The 20,211-nt window shown below is 38.1% G+C and overlaps 1 protein-coding gene across 1 annotated transcript; it reads left to right on the forward strand.

The window, feature by feature from the left end:
- The first annotated feature begins 391 nt into the window (after positions 1 to 391).
- LOC5566146 (protein escargot) lies at positions 392 to 20,004 on the forward strand. Its single transcript, XM_021839510.1, has 2 exons — positions 392 to 479; positions 17,916 to 20,004. Exons 1-2 carry the CDS (start codon positions 392 to 394, stop codon positions 19,379 to 19,381), a joined length of 1,554 nt encoding a protein of 517 aa, XP_021695202.1. The 3' UTR covers positions 19,382 to 20,004.
- The last annotated feature ends 207 nt before the right edge of the window (positions 20,005 to 20,211 follow it).

Consider the following 20,211-nt stretch of genomic DNA (forward strand, 5'->3'; position numbering starts at 1 on the left):
TAAACATAAATATAAGTCATATTTTAATTTGAGCTGCAAAATATTTGAGTGAAAACTGGTTAACGTCTCTTGTAATTCTCATTATTTTTTAGAGTGCATTGTTTGTTTGCTTGTATCGCTGGAAACGATTTTCAAGGTACACGCTTAAAAAGCTTCACACTAAGCTTCTGCAAATTGATGAGGGCAATGAGTGCAATGAATCATCTGAAACATATAGGTTCTGACCGTATATTAGTATAAATATATTTCACAAAAGTTCTGAAAATATTATGAATCTATAACCGTAGAATTAGAGCTGGAGCGCGAGAGCGAAGCTGCTACCGGATCTGATGTTACCGATGTCTAGTACTCAGCCCGAGACTGGATATGGGTCATCACATGTATTGCTACAATGGACGGCACATGGGCTGCGATCATGGTTCCGAGAGACAAAGAGACCATGCTCAAGATAGCTGACCTACCCCGGGGTTACCTCGGAGGTAGGTACAGGTGTATATTAAGCCTCACAAAAATGTGTACATCCACGGGGTTGGATTCGCTGTCATAGGAGATATTCCACATAAGGTAGTTCAACTAGATACCGACTTGGAAGCCTGCGTGGTTACCATTCATTTTCTGACCGAACTCACCGTGGTTACCATTTACATGGCACCGAGGAATAAGGTTGCCAAAGAAAGTGACGTCATCGGCAAATTGCAAGACATAGTAGCATAGTTGCCTGCCCTATATGTGATACTAAGCTTCGTGGCCGTATGGTTAGTGGCATCAGTTGCTTAGGCATATAGTGCCACGAGGTCTGGGTTCGATTCCCGCTACAGTCGGTGGAAACGTTTCGCCAAACGGAAAGTCCCCATCACTGGACTACTGGGTGTTTCGTGTTGTCCGTTGTCTAATGTAAGTGATTTTACAGTCTGTGCGGCCTTTGGCTGAAGACGGTGTAAATTGTCTTTTTATATGTGATACTGGGCGGCATAAACGCTGATCACCCCTCCTGGGGGGATAGCATAAGGTCGACGTTAGAGGGGAGCGCTTGTATCGCTTGCTGAAGGGGGGATGTTTGATGGAAAATTTTAATTGGTGGAAAGCCATTAGAGGAGTTCTTAGTCGGACATATTATGAAATTCTTTGTAAAATACATGAAATAGTTTAAAACTGTATCCATGGTAAAACTCTTGAATCAATTCCTTGTGCTTTTGGAAGAAATACCTTAGTGTATTCTTAAATTTTCAAAGGAATATCTGAATGAATTCTTGGAGAAATTTTTACAACAATCCAGTGCTTAAATCCTTAAGGATTCTTGGAGGAATCTTTGCAGACTGCTTTGCAGAAATTCAGAGATATTAGATTTTTGCAAAATCCTTAACGGAAGTTTTCAGATTGAGATAGTGAATTATATCCAAATTAAGACACCACTTCATTCGGTCACAGCAAGCCGTGCGCGCAAGCGGCTGCGTTTTGAATTTTGTGTCACGTTTACCTCGCTCTACGTTTTTTTTCGATTCGGCTTGTGAAAGTTAGATTCGGCGGATGGTGCTATGTCACGTGTAAATGTTCTGTGAAAACATGTTTTCGAGGTGATAAAAGTGTGTTTTTTTTAGGGAGATGATTTGCTTGCGTTTTGCTCGAAAGTGCTCTGTGACATCTCTAGCAATTTAGTTCGTTTCACGCAACTCGTTTTTTTATCTCCTGTATGTGTTAAGCGTGTTGATTGAAATATGGAATGGGAAATGCAACGGATTGCAGAGGAGTTTCGAAAACGAAATTTGGTGAGTTTGTTTTGATCAGCAGCGCATGATTACAATGCATAAATATTAACCATTTGTCAGCCAGAACGTCTACCAATCGTATCCTATGGCACAAACCCTTTCCATCAACATTCCACAATATCCCGTAACACCTATGGAAGGTCGTAGAGTTCTCTCTGCATCTTTCTTAAGTAGGTGTTCACTCAATCATCCTTTCCCATTCCCTAGGTTTCGCAAGGACGTGGCCAGGACAGCTCTCGATTATTGGAGTATGGGTCAATCTTGTCTAAGAGTTAGAGGTTAGTCCCAAATTTCTGACTTTGGTAACGGACGGGAAGGAGGCAACCCTCATGCAATGGTCTAGGACTGCACCACCTACGAATTTGTGCGAAATGCTTAATGCTAATGCTGATGCTTATTAAAGACTCCACTTTATTCACTGTAATTGAAAAAGTCCTTCAAAGTGCTATGTTTCATGATTTAGGCATCAGCATGAGCATGATCGCTCGCCCGCAGTTACTTTTACAAGAACAACTATACTTGCACAAGGAACCAACGGATGCTACTAGTTCGTGTTATTTGTACTAAGCAACATCGGCGCCGGCTGCGTCCGAATGCAGGTCAATTTGGGATGGGGAGGAAATGTTGACGTGTTACTAGCTTAAAGGAAGTCGTTGAAACCCCTGCACTTTCACGAGAGAACACTAGGGGGTCGGAAAATTGGAAACGGATGTATTACAGGATTCTTCTTGGTGAACGATACGATTAGTTATAAAGGCACCAAGGCATTTAGCCGCATCGAGCTAAGTATGAATTCGATTCCCACCTCATAGCCCCAAAAACATTTCGGGAGTAATGTTTTCCTACTTTGCCACTGGGCGTTGCATACTAGTCCGTTGTCTAGTGTGGTGCTTCCTTCAAAGGGCATATAAGACCCATTGGAAGCAATGAAGAAGCCTCAATTGAAAAAAAAAATGTATCCATCTGTACAAAACTTGACTGTACGTGCAATATGTCGACACTTTTGATGATGAACAATTCAAAGATTTTGCTTCCATATACATAGACCTAGTATATTATATGAAGCGTATAATATGAACAATCATATTTAATCAAATTATAACAGAAACATGAAATGAGCTCACCAGTCGGTATTCCATGCTCAATTGCGAAACAAGAAGCTGCCCAACAGAACGCAAAAATAAAACGAAACTTCCGCTCTGGCGAAGCGAAAACTCTACCCGCTTGCTGGGCTTCTCGAAGCGCACTCCATCTCTATTCATCACTTAATTGTTGAAATAGTCGTTAATTTGTTTTGTGTTTGCAAAACGAAATCATTATAAAAATAATGGTCGTAAAAAGGTCGAAGTGTAACTGATTTAAGTTTCAGTGCTCTGTTTCATGGTAAAACGGTTTGACCATGTCCTCCATGCCTTATTTCAAAACACCGAGATAAAAATTCCCTGTATACTACTGTTTATTCTGAAAACGTCAGCATAATCTTGTTTGCCAGCGAATCAGGACTCAATCTTCACTCCAACAGTTCAAATTATCCTTATTCTCCAAATGAAAACCCCCATAAATCCTTCAACAAAGCCATAAAAATACCGCACTGCTAAACACTCCACACAGCGCCGGAAGTAAGGAACTGAATACCATCAGCTTTAAACCCATAATCCAATAATCAGATCTAGCTGCTCAGTTTTATATCGACAGTAGCATCTTCCACCTTCTCACGCCCTGGCAGATTCTACCCCATTACCCCGAATCCCATTGCCCCGAATGCCATTAACCCGAACGCCATTACCCCGAATTCCAAAACCCCGAACGACCCATCACCCCGAATGACATTACCCCGAATTCCAAAATCATGGGGAAATGTCATCAATGTCATCATGTCAAGATAATTGTGAATTCGGGGAAATAGCATTCGGGGTGATGGAATTCGGGGTAATGGTACATTCGGGGTAATGGAATTCGGGGTGATGGCAATCGGGGAAATGGCATTCGGGGTAATGGGGTAGAATCCCCTGGCAAGCTGCTGCTGCACGAGAAGTGCTTCCCAAGCTATGTGGCGCAAGGTGGGCCCGGATGCCTGTGGAAAACCCTTCAATGGAGAAGAAGAACGTAAGAACCTTCCCCGACGGTAAACCCTCAGAGCGCCTCACAGTGCTTCGAACGTATGGCACTTGGGGACAAAAGTCATATCGGGATGTTTTATACGGTTTTGCCCTACGATGTTGAAGAGGATCTCGTTATACACAAAAAAACTCAGTATTGGCATAAATGACACATATTACATCAGTAATGGCATGAGTGGCTTATACGTCAAATTTTACATTTGACACCATAAAACAGTGCTCGCTTGGAAGAAATGTTTAAAATAAAAATGCATGAAAAAGTACTTGAGTCGTTCGCATGAACGATGTATGTGGCATACGTAACCATAAAAGTGTCTCAATAACCAACTTTTTATAAACAATTTTGGAGTATGGATTATTCCAATGAATGAAATCAAATCAAATAAAAAAGGTTGAAAAAAGTTTCTTTTTATTAGCAACACAAATCATTTACGAGCTATTAATCATCCGAGAACTGAATTATTGCTACAAAAGAAAATTGAAATGTCGTTTGACCAGAGGGATTTATTTTCTTTTATTTCGATTATTTTCAACGGAACGTCGCAATGGTTCCGGTCAGCAAACTTTCATCCGATTTTCCTGCTTCCGAAAATGTTTGTTTGTACATGCTATGTCCTGAACTTCCATCGAAGCCCCACTTGCAAACAGCTTTACAGCAGTACAAGCTTCTAACGAGATATCCTTCATGATACTGGATGCAGTACAATTCATGAGCTGTTGTAGATCGACTGTAGCAGCTGTTTCTGATGCAGAAATCGGTTTCGGAATTGTTTTTTGTTTCTCTTGCTTCAGCGCATAATGGCAAGGAAGCAAGTTCGGATGTAATTCGTTCAAAGTGGTACAGATCTAAATCAATGTTCAAAGCTAATGCCTGTGCTGCAGTCATGACCTGTACTTGATCCCCAGTCGAAGAATTTGATAAATTGTCAGCGAGCACTTCGTTGATAAGATCTGCAACACGTCCCTTTTTAGTTTTCTCGAACATTCATTGAACGGTTTGTGAGGCCCCATGCCAGCCTTTGCAGCCGAGCTGGAAATATCTGCATCGTCAGTTTCCTGATTGCGCGGGAGCTGAACTGATTTTGCTAACCAGTCGGAGTTTTGCTTCACGAAAATTTTGTATGATCTTCCTCATTTAGCCCACTTTTGGTTTATTTTGCAACAATAAAATTTGCAAAACGTCTTTAGCTCGTTCTCAAATATCTTGGAGAGAGAATCAGTGCCATAACAACTATACATGAAATTCAGAACATGATTTTTCCGGTTGGGTGGAGCGGCAGAAAACTACTGCTCGAAACAATCTTTATTGATGGTTGTGGCAGCATATCCTATAAATCATAAGATGACATACAATTGGCAAACATATGCAGCTGGAATCACTTCCAGAATTTGAAAAATACTTCAAATTTTATTTTTAAGTGGATTTCAGAAAGGTACTTTGAGGTACTTTTTTGTATGGGCAAAAAGAAGATAAGTGTTTTAATTTTCTTCTGTATTAAAAAGTATGTAGCTCAGAAGCATCTTTTTCAACAATTGTTAAAATATATCACAGAAAATTGAATGGAATGACTCCTACTTACTTGTTTCAATACGGTCCACAACGATTTTCATTTTGAAAATATAATAAGGATGAGAATGAAGCGAATTGTAGAGAGACTGGATTGACTCAAAAAAAATAAATAATATAGAACGAAGAAACAACTTGTCAACACGTGGTGTTTTGGTTTGTTTTGAAAACTGCAAGAACTTTCTAATATCTGTACTACACGCTCAAAACATATGTTAACATCATGGCCTACTTGATTCGGTCGAATATGAAAGTTGATTTTTTGACTTTTGTCCAAGGGACGAAGCACTGTGCGCCTTCTCCATCCGAACGAATCTGTCGGGTAACACACTAACAGGTACCGCACCCATATCCATCACTGACTGTGCACTGGAAGCGTGCTGGCCCCAAGCTGATGGTTGTTATGATGCAAGACAGCGTCGAAAAATTTCTTACCCACCGGCTTGAGGGGGATGGGGGCAATACCGGAAGAACTCTTGCGGTGAACAGACACGTAAGAAATGGAGGACCGCTTTGTTCGTTCGGTTTGAATGAAGAAGACGGGACAAGATGCGTTGCATTTTGTGTACCCCACTGATGCTTGTCGTCACTTGAGGAAGTTTTGGTTGGGGTAATCCATCCACGGAAAAGATGTAATTTTCTTATGGAGATATTTAATATGCGTAATCAATTTTAGGTCAGCCGGTTTTTTTTTTTCAAATCGAATGGAAATACCCATGGAAATACCTACGCTAATGTCGATTCCAACGGCTGAATTTAATTTAATTTTGTTTGAAATGTTTTGAATAAACTAACGAAGAAATGAAAAAAAAAAAAGATTCAAGTCACTATAATACCCTTCCAGCAATATCTTCAAAAGCGTTGGAGCAACAGCTCCTTAAACTTCCTTCTCAACATGGCAAACCCATTAGTAGCAGCGAGCTTAAAGTTGTATACGGTCCTAATGATTTTGGTAGAAGTCTGCAACAGTCTGCGGCAGTAGCTTCCCGAAAAAGCTCGTTTTCCCTGTTGAGTTGGGTGCGTGTGATGTTCCCTCTGCTCTAATCGATGGTGGCGTCAGCTGCAAGTGCCATGAAAAGATACTAAAACAAGCCAAAGCAGTACTCGGAAGGAGTTGTTTGGAAGTTCAGGATCAGCATGCAGGTGCCAGTTGCTTTGTTGGCCCTACGACCGACAGACAGAGGCACGTTATTGCTCGAAGAATGGACGAGAGAGTGTTGCGTCAGAGTTACTCGGTTGCGTCAAAAACTTTGCCCATACACAGAAGAGCAAGCAAGCAACAGCCAACTTGTTTTATTAGTGCCACACACTCTCTATTGCTATTGCTAGTAAGGGTATGCGATATTTCGAATGATTCTGTCAAATATCGAACGATACAAAATTCCACGAATTCGGGTTATCGTCTCGTTTCGTTCTTCTTCTGCTTCTTCTTCTTCTTCTTCTTCTTCTTCTTCTTCTTCTTCTTCTTCTTCTTCTTCTTCTTCTTCTTCTTCTTCTTCTTCTTATTATTATTCTTCTTCTTCTACTTCTTCTTCCTCTTCTTCTCGACATTAACGTCCTCACTGGGACAGAGCCTGCTTCTCAGCTTAGTGTTCTTTTGAGTACTTTCACAGTTATTAACTGAGAGTTTTCTGTGCCAAAGTTGCCAAAGTTGTCGCATTCGTATATCGTGTGACAGGTACGGTGATACTTTATGCACAGAGATGTCAAGGAAATTTCCATTACGAAAAAATCCTGGACCGACCGGGAATCGGACGCAGACACCTTCAGCATGGCTGTGCCGTGTAGCCCCTAACTCTAACCACACGGCTAAGGATGGCTTCACGTTTCGTATCGACATGAAAAAATCAGCATATCGCATACCCTTCATTACTAGTTAGGTACTGCGTTGTCGTCGTCGCCACTGGCGTCGGGCTGTGTGTATAATCATAATTGGATACGAGCATCGAAGCGCTTGAAATAACACTGATACAACTTGTATAAACATATTATTTTAGTAGTCACTCTGGCGACGATGTCGGATGCGGTGATGCTCTGCTGGGTATTGGAGAAACATTCTGCTTGTTGCTGCTTCATTCGAGTGAGCTTCTGGGATGCTGGACACAGTTTTCTATCGAGCAGAGATAGCAACACATGCTATCGATAAAAGTTCTCCCTTTTCGAACAGGATGCAATAATTGTTCTGACCTCCTGCTACACAATCTCCGATGTAGACATGTTTCCCTTTTCCTGAAAGCCGCTTTTAAAGATCTCATCTTCAATCCAAATGTTTCAAGATTGTATTAAAGCTTTCAGCCACAATCTCATCGCCATTATTGGGGAGAAAATCTTTGTTCTCTTCACGCACAATGCATCAGCTTATTCTCGTTTCGTTTCCAGGAAAATAAACAATCCCTCCCCCTCCCCATCAGTCAGCGTCCCCAGCGTTGAAAGACACCAATTCGGACGGCTTTCCCTTGTCTTCCGTAGTAAAAACCGAGCCCGCGCAACAATAAACCAATATTCCGAAACGAGATTGATTGATTCGTTTTCTTAATGTTTTTTTTTTTGCCTATGGATCCCCCCTCTCTTCTTCCATTGTATCAACCAGGGGAGATTTGGGCCGTCGCCGCCGCCGCAATCTCTTTGTTCGCGTGAATTTTCCTTACTTTTTTTTTCTAGTCACTCACTCCCTGAAACGCACCCCATAGGCTGCTCTTGGCTGGAAAGTCATTGGGCTTTTGGTTATCTTCACCCATGCGAAACGCCTTCTCGGGTGATGCTTTTCCTACTTAGGGGCAGCGTTGCCAACCAACCAAGATTTGTCTGGAATATTCCAGATTTATGAGGCTCCATTTTACAAAAATCTGGAAGATCCAGATAAAATTTGTGATGAATTTGTAAGGTTTTGTAAATAATTTATAAGGTTCTCCATATACAACATATTTGATCCAGACATTTCTAGATAAATTTTCAAAATCTTCCAGACTTTCGAAAAATTGACTTGGCATCCCTGCTTAGGGGTGATAAACAGTCCGTGTTTCACATGGAGATAATTTTTATTCCTAAAATATTAGCTTGTATGAACTTTCTATTTTACAAAGTATGTGTTGAATTTAGCGTTGGGCGATTTTGAATCGATTTTCCGAAAATCGATGTTTTCATTTCGATTAATCGAGTTTTTGAATCGATGTTTGGGATATCTTAAATTGGGTGAATCGATTTTCTCTATTCGATTTTTTGATTCGATTCATTTTGTTGAACTTGATGAATATTTATCAACAAACGGTTGGAAATGGAGCCAAATTTTGAATTGTCTTGAAGTAGTAAATCTGTTCTATTGAAATCCAAAACTGATTTAATTTATGGATGTTCGAATCGAACGCAAATGCATTTAGTCCCATTTCAAACTTCAAAAATTTCAATTCGAATTCGATTCGAATCGATTCAAAAACATCGATTTAAAGGATTCGATTAAATCGGTGAATCGATTCGGCAGTTCAAATGTGAATCGATTCAGTAACATCGATGTAACAGACAAATTTGCCCAACGCTAGTTGAATTGTGACACGAATTAGCTCCAATTTTGACCAATCTTTAACCTCAAATAATATAAAATGTAAAATTTACCTTTTATTATAATTGGTAGGGTATATAGATGAAGTTATTACTCTTTAAGAAGCACACTTATTATTGAATAGAAATATTTTAAATTGAGTGGGTGTCCCAGAAAGTATGAATTTTGAGCAATGTTTAACGAAACCTGTTTGTTGATGATGTTACATTTCTGGAAGCTCCTCTCACAAATTTTCCTCTCCAAATTTTCGCGGACTTTGTTGTACGAAATTTTTGAGATAGGTATTAAAGTACGTACAATAAAAAACTGAAAAAAATATATGAATTATTGTCGGTGCAATCAATCATCAGACTATTACTTATTTTATGGAAATTATATCTTTAGTGATGAAATTTTAATAGAAAATTTAAATCAGATTTCAGCTGTGGTCGATTTTTAATCAAGTAACTGTAAATCCGTTAAAAGCTGTAAAAATCCAAAATTTGTGTTGGTCATTCAAAAATATACATGTATGACATAAGTAAATTTGAAATTAATTATTTTTATTTAGATTGACTATACCTAAAAAGCTATGATTTCGTGAAGTTATCTTATGTGGACAAAATAACAAGCAATTTTGAAAATTTAATCATTTTGTCATATGTTTACTAGTAAAGCCAAAAAAAAAAAAATATTGAAACAAATTTAAGAATTATGTTGGATACAAGGTACTTGAACTCATCACATTGAAGGGTTTTGATAAAAACATTCATTACTAGTTAAGTTCCAACAATACACCAAAGTAGGGTCTGTATTGACAAAATAAGGATAGATTTTCTAAAATCAAAAAATTCAATGTGAAAGATTACTTTATCAAAAAACAATTCTAAGGCAGCATGTCTCAAAGAAAAATACAGAAATATAAAAACACTAGCTTACCCGCAGTGGCTAGCCCGTTCCAACGATATTTCAAAGCGAACGGCAATGTTTAATCTTTCAAATCGCATGGTACCGCAAAATTGCCTAAATTTATGCTCTTACCATACTCCGTAGGAGCCTCAATACTGTTGTAATGTTCTAATCACAAATAATTACAGCCTTATAATATTATGTCTGATGGGAAATATTTCAAAAGTTCCAGAGGACTTTATGAATTAGGGAGTATAATCTCACCAAAAATTATAGAATATTCTCCTGAATAACTGTTGCAATGTGGTATGATTCGTTGTCATTTTTTAAAATCACAGTTGTGATGAAATGACCATCGACTCATGGGAATATATATTCGCTGTGGTGCAGATGCAACAGGAATGTTTTGGAAAGCTGTCCCTTACATCAAAGTAAGCATTCAATTTTTTTTAGTATGCATCCATGTGTCGATACGGAGTCATGGAACATCGTCTCATGGAGGTTGTACTGTGAATTAATAAAACTATAATAATTGGCGCACATTCATCTCATTCATGTTTATCTTGCTTTTGCATATGTCGAGTTCGATTTTTAACCTGAGTTGGAACTGGAGAAACCCGTTTCATAATTTCTAACACCAACCCGATTCAAGTTTGACCAAACTACAATTTGCTTGAAGTTGATTTACATTACATTACAGTCACCAACCAATTTTCTAAACTCACGGGTTCGAGAATATTTTACGAATTGGAATGAACAATATTCCTGAAAACTCCAGAATATTCTGTCAAAAAGCTGTTGCAGTGTTCCACAATTTGCAATAGTAATATTCTATTAATAAAATGACGATTGTAGTGCTCTTAAATTGCTCTTGTAGCGCTCAATTGAAATATTTCGGCAAAACATTTCAAAGCGTTACTGACAGACAGATAACTCTGGGATTTTATATATATGATGTATTTGTTCGAAAACAGTCGTGCCAATACTTTCTAAGACACCCTATAAATTTGCAATCGGGTTATGCTAGACTTTAGGGAAAGTTCAATCGACATTCAACGATTTTTTTGTATTTTTTGTGATGCATTCAAAAAAATGGCCGGGGTTTATGGTTTAATGGCTACCACTGGATTTCCAGAAGGTCATCGGTTCAGTCCAGGTCCGTCTCTTTCGTCGTACTTTGTAGTTGTATTTGTTTTTCACTTGCTTCCATCTTCCACTCTCAATCTATCACACTCACACTCTAATCGTTCATAGCAAACGCTAGAACCAGAGACGACAATAAACCGTTTTTTTCCCAAGCAGTCATTCGGTTGGTTCCTTGTGTAAGTGCAGCTGATCTGGCGGTACTGGAGTAGGAACCACGGGCGGCCAATCAAGCTCAAGCCTAAAACATTTCACTCATCGATCTTCAATATCTTTGATTAGTTCCCAATTTAACCATCTAGCTCTAAGAATTGCTTTCTTCCAAATTCACCATTCGTTAAACGTTATTCCTGCATCTACATTTTGTCTTCAGTTTTCATCGCTTTCTTACTTCGCTTTGTTTCAACAATATTTTTTGTAATTTCGCTTTCTTTCGTTTATTCATTTCACCAGTCTTATCTCCCCTATTGTTGTATTGAAGATTTGGAAATATTTTCTCTTTTTGTTTGTGCACGATATTTTCCATTAAAAACTCTTTTCTCATAGATTTTTTTGACGTTGGATAACGTCTTACGGCAACATACTGGGGTACAATTTCGAAAAACGAAAAATCGCTCGCGTCACGAAAAGTGGTTAGATTTTGACTGTTAATAACTTACTAACACCCGGATAGATTTTCAAGATTCTTGTACCAATCGATTGGAAATTTTTCTACGAATCTACTCCAACAATGAAAACTATTGATTTTCATGACTAAACTGTTGAAAAATTAGGAAATATCGAGGTATGTCTTATTTTTCATACAAAAGCACATTTTTCTTGCTGTTATAAGGTTTTGACGTTTTGTAGTTTCATGTACCGTAAAACGGGGTATCTTAGATAATGCGGGTAACTTTGATAGTGCGTAACCCACCACAAACTAACCGAAATATCAAAATTTCTGTTAATCAGTTAAGCAAAACGAATGCAAAACTAAAGAATATTAGTATGACACTTCATGTAAGAGCGGCTTTCATGTGAATCAAGAACATTTGAGGCTTTTTATACGAATATTAAAAATTGACACAATTTTAGCATTTTCGAAACGCTTACAAACAATCTGTTCTACGCTCACTATTTGATGTAGTTTTGAATAGTTGGCTACTTATCTTTGACAGCCTAGTTATCATAGAACTGGAATACGGTCTCAAATCGATTAGCGAAAAGCATTTTCACAAACTGGGACCATTTTTGTAATATAAGTCAGAAATCTCCATATAACGTTAAACGCCTAGAGGTATGCAATGCCCTACAAATGTTCATTATTCATTCAATTTTGTTTGAATTATGCTCCATTATCAAAGTTACCCCAAAACAGAAAACCAACTTTCGATTATATGAAAAATTATACATCCATTCAAAATAAATCCTTCGGTAATCTATCGACTGCAATCGAGAGCTAGGATGCCAGTACTTATAAATTAAAATTCTTTGAATCAGCATGCATAAATATTCAAGTTTTATTAAAAAAAAAACTATCAAAGCTACCCCGTTTTATGGTACACGCAACTTTAACATCGATTTGAGCAAAGAGAGGAACTTAGAGTTCGCGGTTCATGGAGAAGTACCTCAACCTCAAACTGGCTTTGAAACTCACTAAAGTAACCAACTATGATATGCTGACTAACGTTCAACCGGAATCTTTGTTTAAGGAGCAAGTGTTACGCTCATGTCCTTCTTCCAAACATTCTATCGGTGTGAAGTGGTAACCGACCAACCAAATAATAACAACGTCATAATGCAATGACATGCAACAACAGTTGACAAATTGATTGAATTTTAAAAGTTAGAATCTTTTTATAGTTCAACGGTCTCAATTAAATTAAGAAGCTTTATCCACGTCAACTTGGGGTCGTATCTCGAAAACACCTCTACTTTTTTTTCCTTTTTTGCTATTCAAACTTACTTTAAATAAACATTTTGCTTGTACTTTTTTCATGTTCAACTTTTTTTTTGAACTTTTTCGCCAGTTTTTTTTTTTATTTTGAGCTTGACTTCCCTAAATAAGCTTACTTCTTTATTAGATTTTTTTTTTCAACATATTTTCTTTCGCTGAAAATTTGTTCGTCATTGATAGATTATGAAAAAAAAAACAGGGTTTGAAAATGGAGACATGGGCTATAATATTACTTCCAGTTGCATGTTTCTAATTTTCCATGTTGATGAAATACAATTTTTACACCCAACCGCACATCAACGATCAACGTTTCATCATCACTTTTTTTTGAGGCTATCTCTCACTTTGCCTTTAAGATTGGTATAGTTTTACATTTTCTACCTCCTTAAATTTTTCTTCCCTTAATTTTTTTTTATTTCGCTTTAGTTGTTCTGTTCTCATTTTGTTTTTTTTTTTTCATTATTTCCTCTTATCCCCCTTTCTATTCCTTTCTTATTTCTTCACTAGTAAGCTTTTATACAACCTTTTTTCTTTTATTTTCTTTCTTTTTTGTTCAATCTCGTTTTTTTTTGATTCACTTCGACTTATGAACTTCAACCTCCACGTAGGTACTTTTATTCTTCCTTCTCTGTTGCTTCTGTTATTCCTTTTTCTTGCTCTTTTATTCTTATTTCTTTCTATTTCTATTTTCTAACCTCTATTAGAAAAAATGAGATTTACTTTTTTATTTTCTCCTTTCGTTCTGTTTGTTGCACTGCTTGTGTTGCTCGCTCCTAAGTTTCAGAATCAATAGTGTATGATCGCGCATTCACGCAATACGGTGATGAAAAGTATTTCAAATCTTGTTAGTTGTGTTTGATCCTGTGAAGACGTCGCTAATGCACTTTGTGAGTTGCCAAGTAAGATCTCAAAATTTTTAATTTCGATAATTAGGTCGTTCCACAGGAGCAAGTAACATAATCATCAAACAGTGATTTATGAGACAAAGAAAATAAAGGAGAAAATAGAAGAAAGAAACAAAGTAAAAATATGAAAAAAAGAAAGAAAAAAAAAAGATGAAAAGAGGAGCAAGAAGAATAGAATAGATAGAATAAAAGCCCGGAGAAGTTGAAATATTCGACCTATGTAGTGACTTGAAGTAGTAGAAAGAACAGATTCAACAAAATTAGATTGGAAACAAAAAAAGGTAAATAAATAAAAAAAGATGTTGAAAAAAATAAGAAAGTGATAGAGATGGAAGTGATTCGATTAAAAAAAACTAAGTTAGAAAAAATCAAATTTAAATGAAAGAGAAATTGGAAAGGAGAAAAATGATAAAAGGTAGAAAACGTTAGCGGATCTGTATCGGCAATTTTTTTTTTGTATAATTGAAAAAATCTTATAGGCAAAATAGTGAGCGATAGCCTTGAAAAGTGAACGATGAATAAACTTTATTCATCTCAGTGTAAACATGGATCGCCACTATTTGTACATCTATAATTTTTCTACTAAGATTTTTTACCAAACACAAAAAATGTATAAATTACTTAATATTTTTAAATTACTTACCTAATATATGATATATAAATGTTTTTTCTTGACAGGCTTGTTCAGCTTGATTTTAAGATTTTTTTCATTTTTAATCCAAAGATTAAAGTACTTCACATTTGAGTACTTTTTAAACATGGGCAAGCATGGGCGTTGTCAGGATTTCGGCCAGAGGAGAGCAAACGACATTGAAAGTTCATTCTCAAATTTCAAGCATAAACGATCATGATGCCGAACCTTTTAAACCGTTTTGCATTAAACATTAAATTAAGGACACCAATCCTCATTTTCCATCCATTCACAGCACGGAAAATGAATTCAAAATTACATAATTATTTCTGGGTTACATTAACCGTTTGTAAAATTCGATATTGGAAAATTTTCTAAGAAAGATTCCACCAACATTTCTACCTAAACTAACTCTAGAATTGCTGAAGTTCTAGATTTTATCACCTTTTGTTTCATGGGACAACATCAATATTTTGCAGTGAGACTCTGCCATATATGTTCCACAATTCTTTCAAACATTATTCTATCGAATACTTTGTAGAAATTTCTACAGACATTTATAATGAAAAACAGCAAATGATTTCTTCAAACATTTTTTTCGGGTGATATCTTCGAGAAAAACTGTAAAACAACATTTAATTTTTTTGAAACACGAAAAAGAACTCCTTCAGGATTAACACTAACGAGTATTTCAAAAATCATGAATTATTACAAGATCACTAAAATTCTCTCAGAATCTCTCTGATTCAAAAAGAACTACTTTGTGGACTTCTTTAGGAAATCTTAACAGTTTTTTTTTTCTCATGAACTCTTCTTAACATTTCTTCGAGCAAAATTTAACAGAATCCTCCAGATTTTATCCGTAGATTGCTACATAATTTCTCCCAAGAATTCCTGAGAGCTGTATACAGATGTTTCTTTAGGAATTTCTCTCAACATACTCTAGAAATTTCCTTTGGATTTTGCAGATTTATTTTCGGTAGTGTTCTTGGATATATTCATAGTTAGGTTATAATTAAAAAAAAAATCCCGACGTCCTAAGGAAATTCTATTCCCTCAAGAAATTCTGAAAAACCCTTCCAGAATTTCCAGATTTGAAGACTTCTTCAGAATTTCTGTAAGTCTGAAGATTTTTTTTTCTAGAGATTTGCCATATTGGAATTTTATGGAATACAATCTTGAGAAATTTTCTTTGGAATCTGTAGATTAATTGTTTGGTGGTTTTCTTAGAGCTATTCATATAAATTATATAGTTTTATTTAGAGAGGCTAACCCAGAAGACTCTAATAAATTAAAACTATTAGGGGCCCAGATAGCCGTAGCGGTAAACGCGCAGCTATTCAGCAAGACCAAGCTGAGGGTCGTGGGTTCGAATCCCACCGGTCGAGGATCTTTTCGGGTTGGAAATTTTCTCGACTCACAGGGAATAGAGTATCATCGTACCTGCCACACGATATACAAATGCAATAATGGTCAATTGGCAAAGAAAGCTCTCAGTTAATAACTGTGGAAGTGCTCATAAGAACACTAAGCTGAGAAGCAGGCTTTGTCCCAGTTGGGATGTAACGCCAGAAAGAAGATGAAGAAATTAAAACTATTGATATTCAACCCGAATTTCGAATGAAGTCCTGACAAAATCTTTTTCCGTAGAGTTCTTGAGTAATCTATCCAGAAGTTTCTTCAGATTGTTTGAAATGATTGTTCGTTATTGATTTTTTTTTTCAATAAGTCCCTTACAAATTTCTGTGTCAATATTTGGAGGAATACCGAGAAAAAAATATATACATCTAAATGTTCTTTTGATGTAGTTTAAAAAAAACGTCATTTAACCCCAGGAGAACTTCCATTTAAAATTCTTAGCAAAATCTCTAACAGAACCCCAGAGAAATGCATGGAAAAACTCTTGCATGAATCGTAATAAGATCTCTATATTTAATACCTGAAGCGCTACCCAGAATAATCCGTGAAAGAATGCTTGAAAAAATATACAGGAAAAAAATCTTAAAATTTCATACTATCTAAGGAATTAGGCAAACTTCGTTAAGGAGCACAATCAGCATTCCTGTAAAATAGCTAGGATATCTAAAAACTGTTCAAGGCAAATTATTGGAAAAATCTTTGGAGTATTTACATAAGAACCCTAGCTTTAGACAATGCTTGAATATGCTCTCAGTGGAATTCCTGGAATTGAATTTCTTGAATGATTTCAAAAAGGATTCTCATAGATTACTCCAAAAAATCATTTTGATTCATCGTAGAGTGCATTATATCAATGTTTTTGTCAATGTACTTTATGAAATCCTAAGAGAGTTATCAGGATCAATTTAAAAGGAATATATTAAGGGATTGCTAAGGATATCTGAAGAGGAGAAAAAAACAAAAAATTGTTCAAAAAAAAAAATCAAATGATTCTTAAAAAAATAATTCCTAAAACATAACTATGGGCATCGTTTTGGAATTAGCTGGAGTAGGAATGAATTAAGAAATTTAGAGGAGTCCCTACAAGCTTCCCAGTATGTTCTTTGATTTGTTTCTATCTTGATCTAGTTTTATCATGATTCTAAATACGAATTCTTGGAAGTGTCTTAAGAGAAATTCAATGTAAAATATTAGTAGAGATTATATGGCAATTCTCGGATGAAATCAAAGAATCTTCTTGAAAATATCTTCAGATATCTTCAGTAATACCTCAAGATATTTACAAGAAATTTCTTTGATTTCATCCGAGAATTTCTATTAAATATCGATGAAGAAATTTGAGTTACTCCCTAGAACGATTGGAATGGATATTAAATAAATTCCTTGAACAATCTAAAGAAAAGCTTACGGTGGTAAATAAAAAGAAATCCCAAAAAGAATTCTTGTCGAATGTATGAAATTATCTCTTATCGGATTTCTTGGCAAATTTTTTGTGGAACTCCTGGATATAAACGAATCTCATGCTTAATTTCCCAGTGTTTGCGTATTTGATAATCGATAAGGTATGTTGAATTATCTCAATTACTTTTTTTTCTTTTCATCAATATATCCGATACCTCATATTAACATTAATTTATTCCTCCTGGCAACAGCACAGCATAACTATGGCCGATGATTGTGTCAGAATAGTAATAGCTGTTTTGTTACCTCCCATGTAACCGCGCCAGCAACACTATGAAAGCACATTTCGTGAAGAAAAGGAAACCCCCCATACGTACATCTACTATCACCAAACCCAACCGCTTTCGCTCACACCGAAAGAAATCGTCTCAAATTACCCACTTGTAAGCAATTTATGCGGACGAAAATCCATGTCGTGCTTTGCGTCTAGCTAGAACAACAGAATAAACCCATCACCATGTTCAACTCACCGACCAATGACCTCTTTTCAACAGATGTTTCCCCTTTTTTCTCCCCGTTTCAGGTTATAGCCAGGACATCACACACCACTTCACCGCCTACCTTCCCAAGCTGGAACATGACGGAGGAAGCTATCAGCAGCAGCAAACAACGCACTACATCCTGCCGCCAACTCCGACGTCTCCGCCTCGGTCACCGGAAGACCCACACCGAAGTCCCTCTCACGGCAGTCCCTCGTCGGTGAAAAAGCACCTCTTCAGCAGCTCCGGTACGGCCCTGTCGCTACCCCCGAAGAAGAAGGACATCTACCGACCGTACTCGCTGGACGACAGGCCCCGAAACTACGAAATCCGAATCCCAGCCGAAGAGGACCTTCATGCGGCGCACGCTATTTTGGATCTGAGTGCGTCGACAGCATTTCTTCCACCTCCTGCGCCACACCAACTTCTGCAGCACCACAGCCAGCAGCTGATGCAACAGGAGGAACGACTTCAGACCGTGCCTAGTTCGTTGGGATCGCCGGAACAGAACGAGAACAAGAATAGCACAAACACCCTGGACGATAGCAAACCATGTAAGACGGTAGCCTATACGTACGAAGCGTTTTTTGTGAGCGACGGTCGATCGAAGAAGAAGATTAGTGACCCGAAAGTAGTTCTGGAGACTAAGGCCAAATACACTTGCACCGAGTGTGGAAAGCAGTACGCTACCTCGAGCAATCTCTCACGGCATAAGCAGACGCACCGAAGTCTGGATTCGCAGTCGGCGAAGAAGTGTATGACCTGCGGTAAGGCTTATGTGTCTATGCCTGCTCTAGCGATGCACGTCCTAACGCACAAATTATCGCACAGTTGCGGAGTCTGTGGAAAACTGTTCTCGAGACCTTGGTTATTGCAGGGTCATCTGCGGTCGCACACCGGTGAGAAACCTTATGGCTGCGCACACTGCGGAAAGGCCTTCGCCGATCGGTCCAATCTGAGGGCGCACATGCAGACACACTCCATAGATAAGAACTACCAGTGCCAACGATGTCACAAGACGTTCGCACTCAAGTCGTACCTCAACAAACATCTGGAATCGGCGTGTTTCAAGGAAGATCCCAGTTTGGGTCCGCCTCCGTTGCTGAGCCCAACTCATAGCCTCGACGATATGGATATCCACGAAAGCCACAATGTGATGGCCGGAGTGTCCCTGGTGGAGAAACTCGGAGCGCGGGTGCAGGTGAAGAAGGAGAACAACAACGACGAAGCTTTAAATCAAAACTTTGCCACCCTGGCGGCGGCAGCAGCGGCCAGCAGTGGAGTCGCCACCAGCAATATACTTGTGATGAAGAATGTGGCCGGCAGTTTGCTGGCAAGTAGCAATAGTCTTAGCAACAGCGGTCCATCGCCGGCACGGACCGCCACCATCCTAACAACGAATCCGACGGCTGCAGCTGTTCTGGGAGCCGTCAACGGAACAACGACCATCCTGACTACCGGCAGCCATCCGACGGCGGCGGTTCACATAAACGTCAACTTCAGCGGGTAACCGATAGTGGATGCGGCCGCCCTGGCCGCCACCAAGGCTTATCGTATTATTTTAAACTAGATGGACGGCGGCTAGATCGTAGTGCCACCATTTATGCAGTCAGTGCAATCGCTTTGTGGAGTGTAAAAAGCTAGTTTTCAATAGGAAGGGGTTTGATTTTAGCGGGAATGTACGGAAGCAGTTTGTAAGTAGCGTTTTCCACTTTTAAAAACGTGCAAGTTTTACCATTTCTTTCCGTTTTGATTAAACCTTATAATTCTAGAACATAGACAAACATACCTAGAAAACAAACACTTGTATACACAACAAACAAACACACTTTGCAACATCCAAACAAGAAGCGAAACGAAACGTCAAGTGAACAAGTATTTACGGATAAAATCCTCTAGACAGAAAAAAAGAAGCATTATTCCAGAAGCAATCCCAAAGAGCAATTAACCGATTCAATTAACCTAGTGGTAGGACTACCAATTTCAATTATGCGTTGACTTTTACCTGTAGGAAACTGCTTTACAACCCTCTTAACTATATTTATCGCAACAACCCTGGGCTGAGGCGCATTGAATGCAAGTGAAACTGTACAAAACGTGAGCAGAGGTTAGGTTGAAGGAAGCAAAAAAAAACAAGCAAGAAACAAGTTAATTACAGCATTTTAAAACTCTCGTTGAAGCAAAGGTATCGCTCGCTCGTTTGACACCCGTTTTGTTAGGGGAAGTGCGCTCCCCCCATTCATTCTTGAAGGGTTCACCAGTTGACACGAAGCCGGAGGAGCACAAGAAAAACCGTCGACGTCACGGAAGCACAGTGTTCTTATCGCTGCCGCTCCCGAA

Source organism: Aedes aegypti, chromosome 2 (assembly GCF_002204515.2).
Source record: "Aedes aegypti strain LVP_AGWG chromosome 2, AaegL5.0 Primary Assembly, whole genome shotgun sequence".
NCBI classification, from domain to species: Eukaryota; Metazoa; Arthropoda; class Insecta; order Diptera; family Culicidae; genus Aedes; species Aedes aegypti.

What these genes read in the sequence shown, in the direction of transcription:
- LOC5566146 (XM_021839510.1), top strand. Translation starts at nt 392, where the DNA reads ATGGACGGCACATGGGCTGCGATCATGGTTCCGAGAGACAAAGAGACC. An exon ending in ACCCCGGGGTTACCTCGGAG is followed by an intron (nt 480 to 17,915) that starts GTAGGTACAGGT and finishes TCCCCGTTTCAG; the next exon opens with GTTATAGCCAGGACATCACA.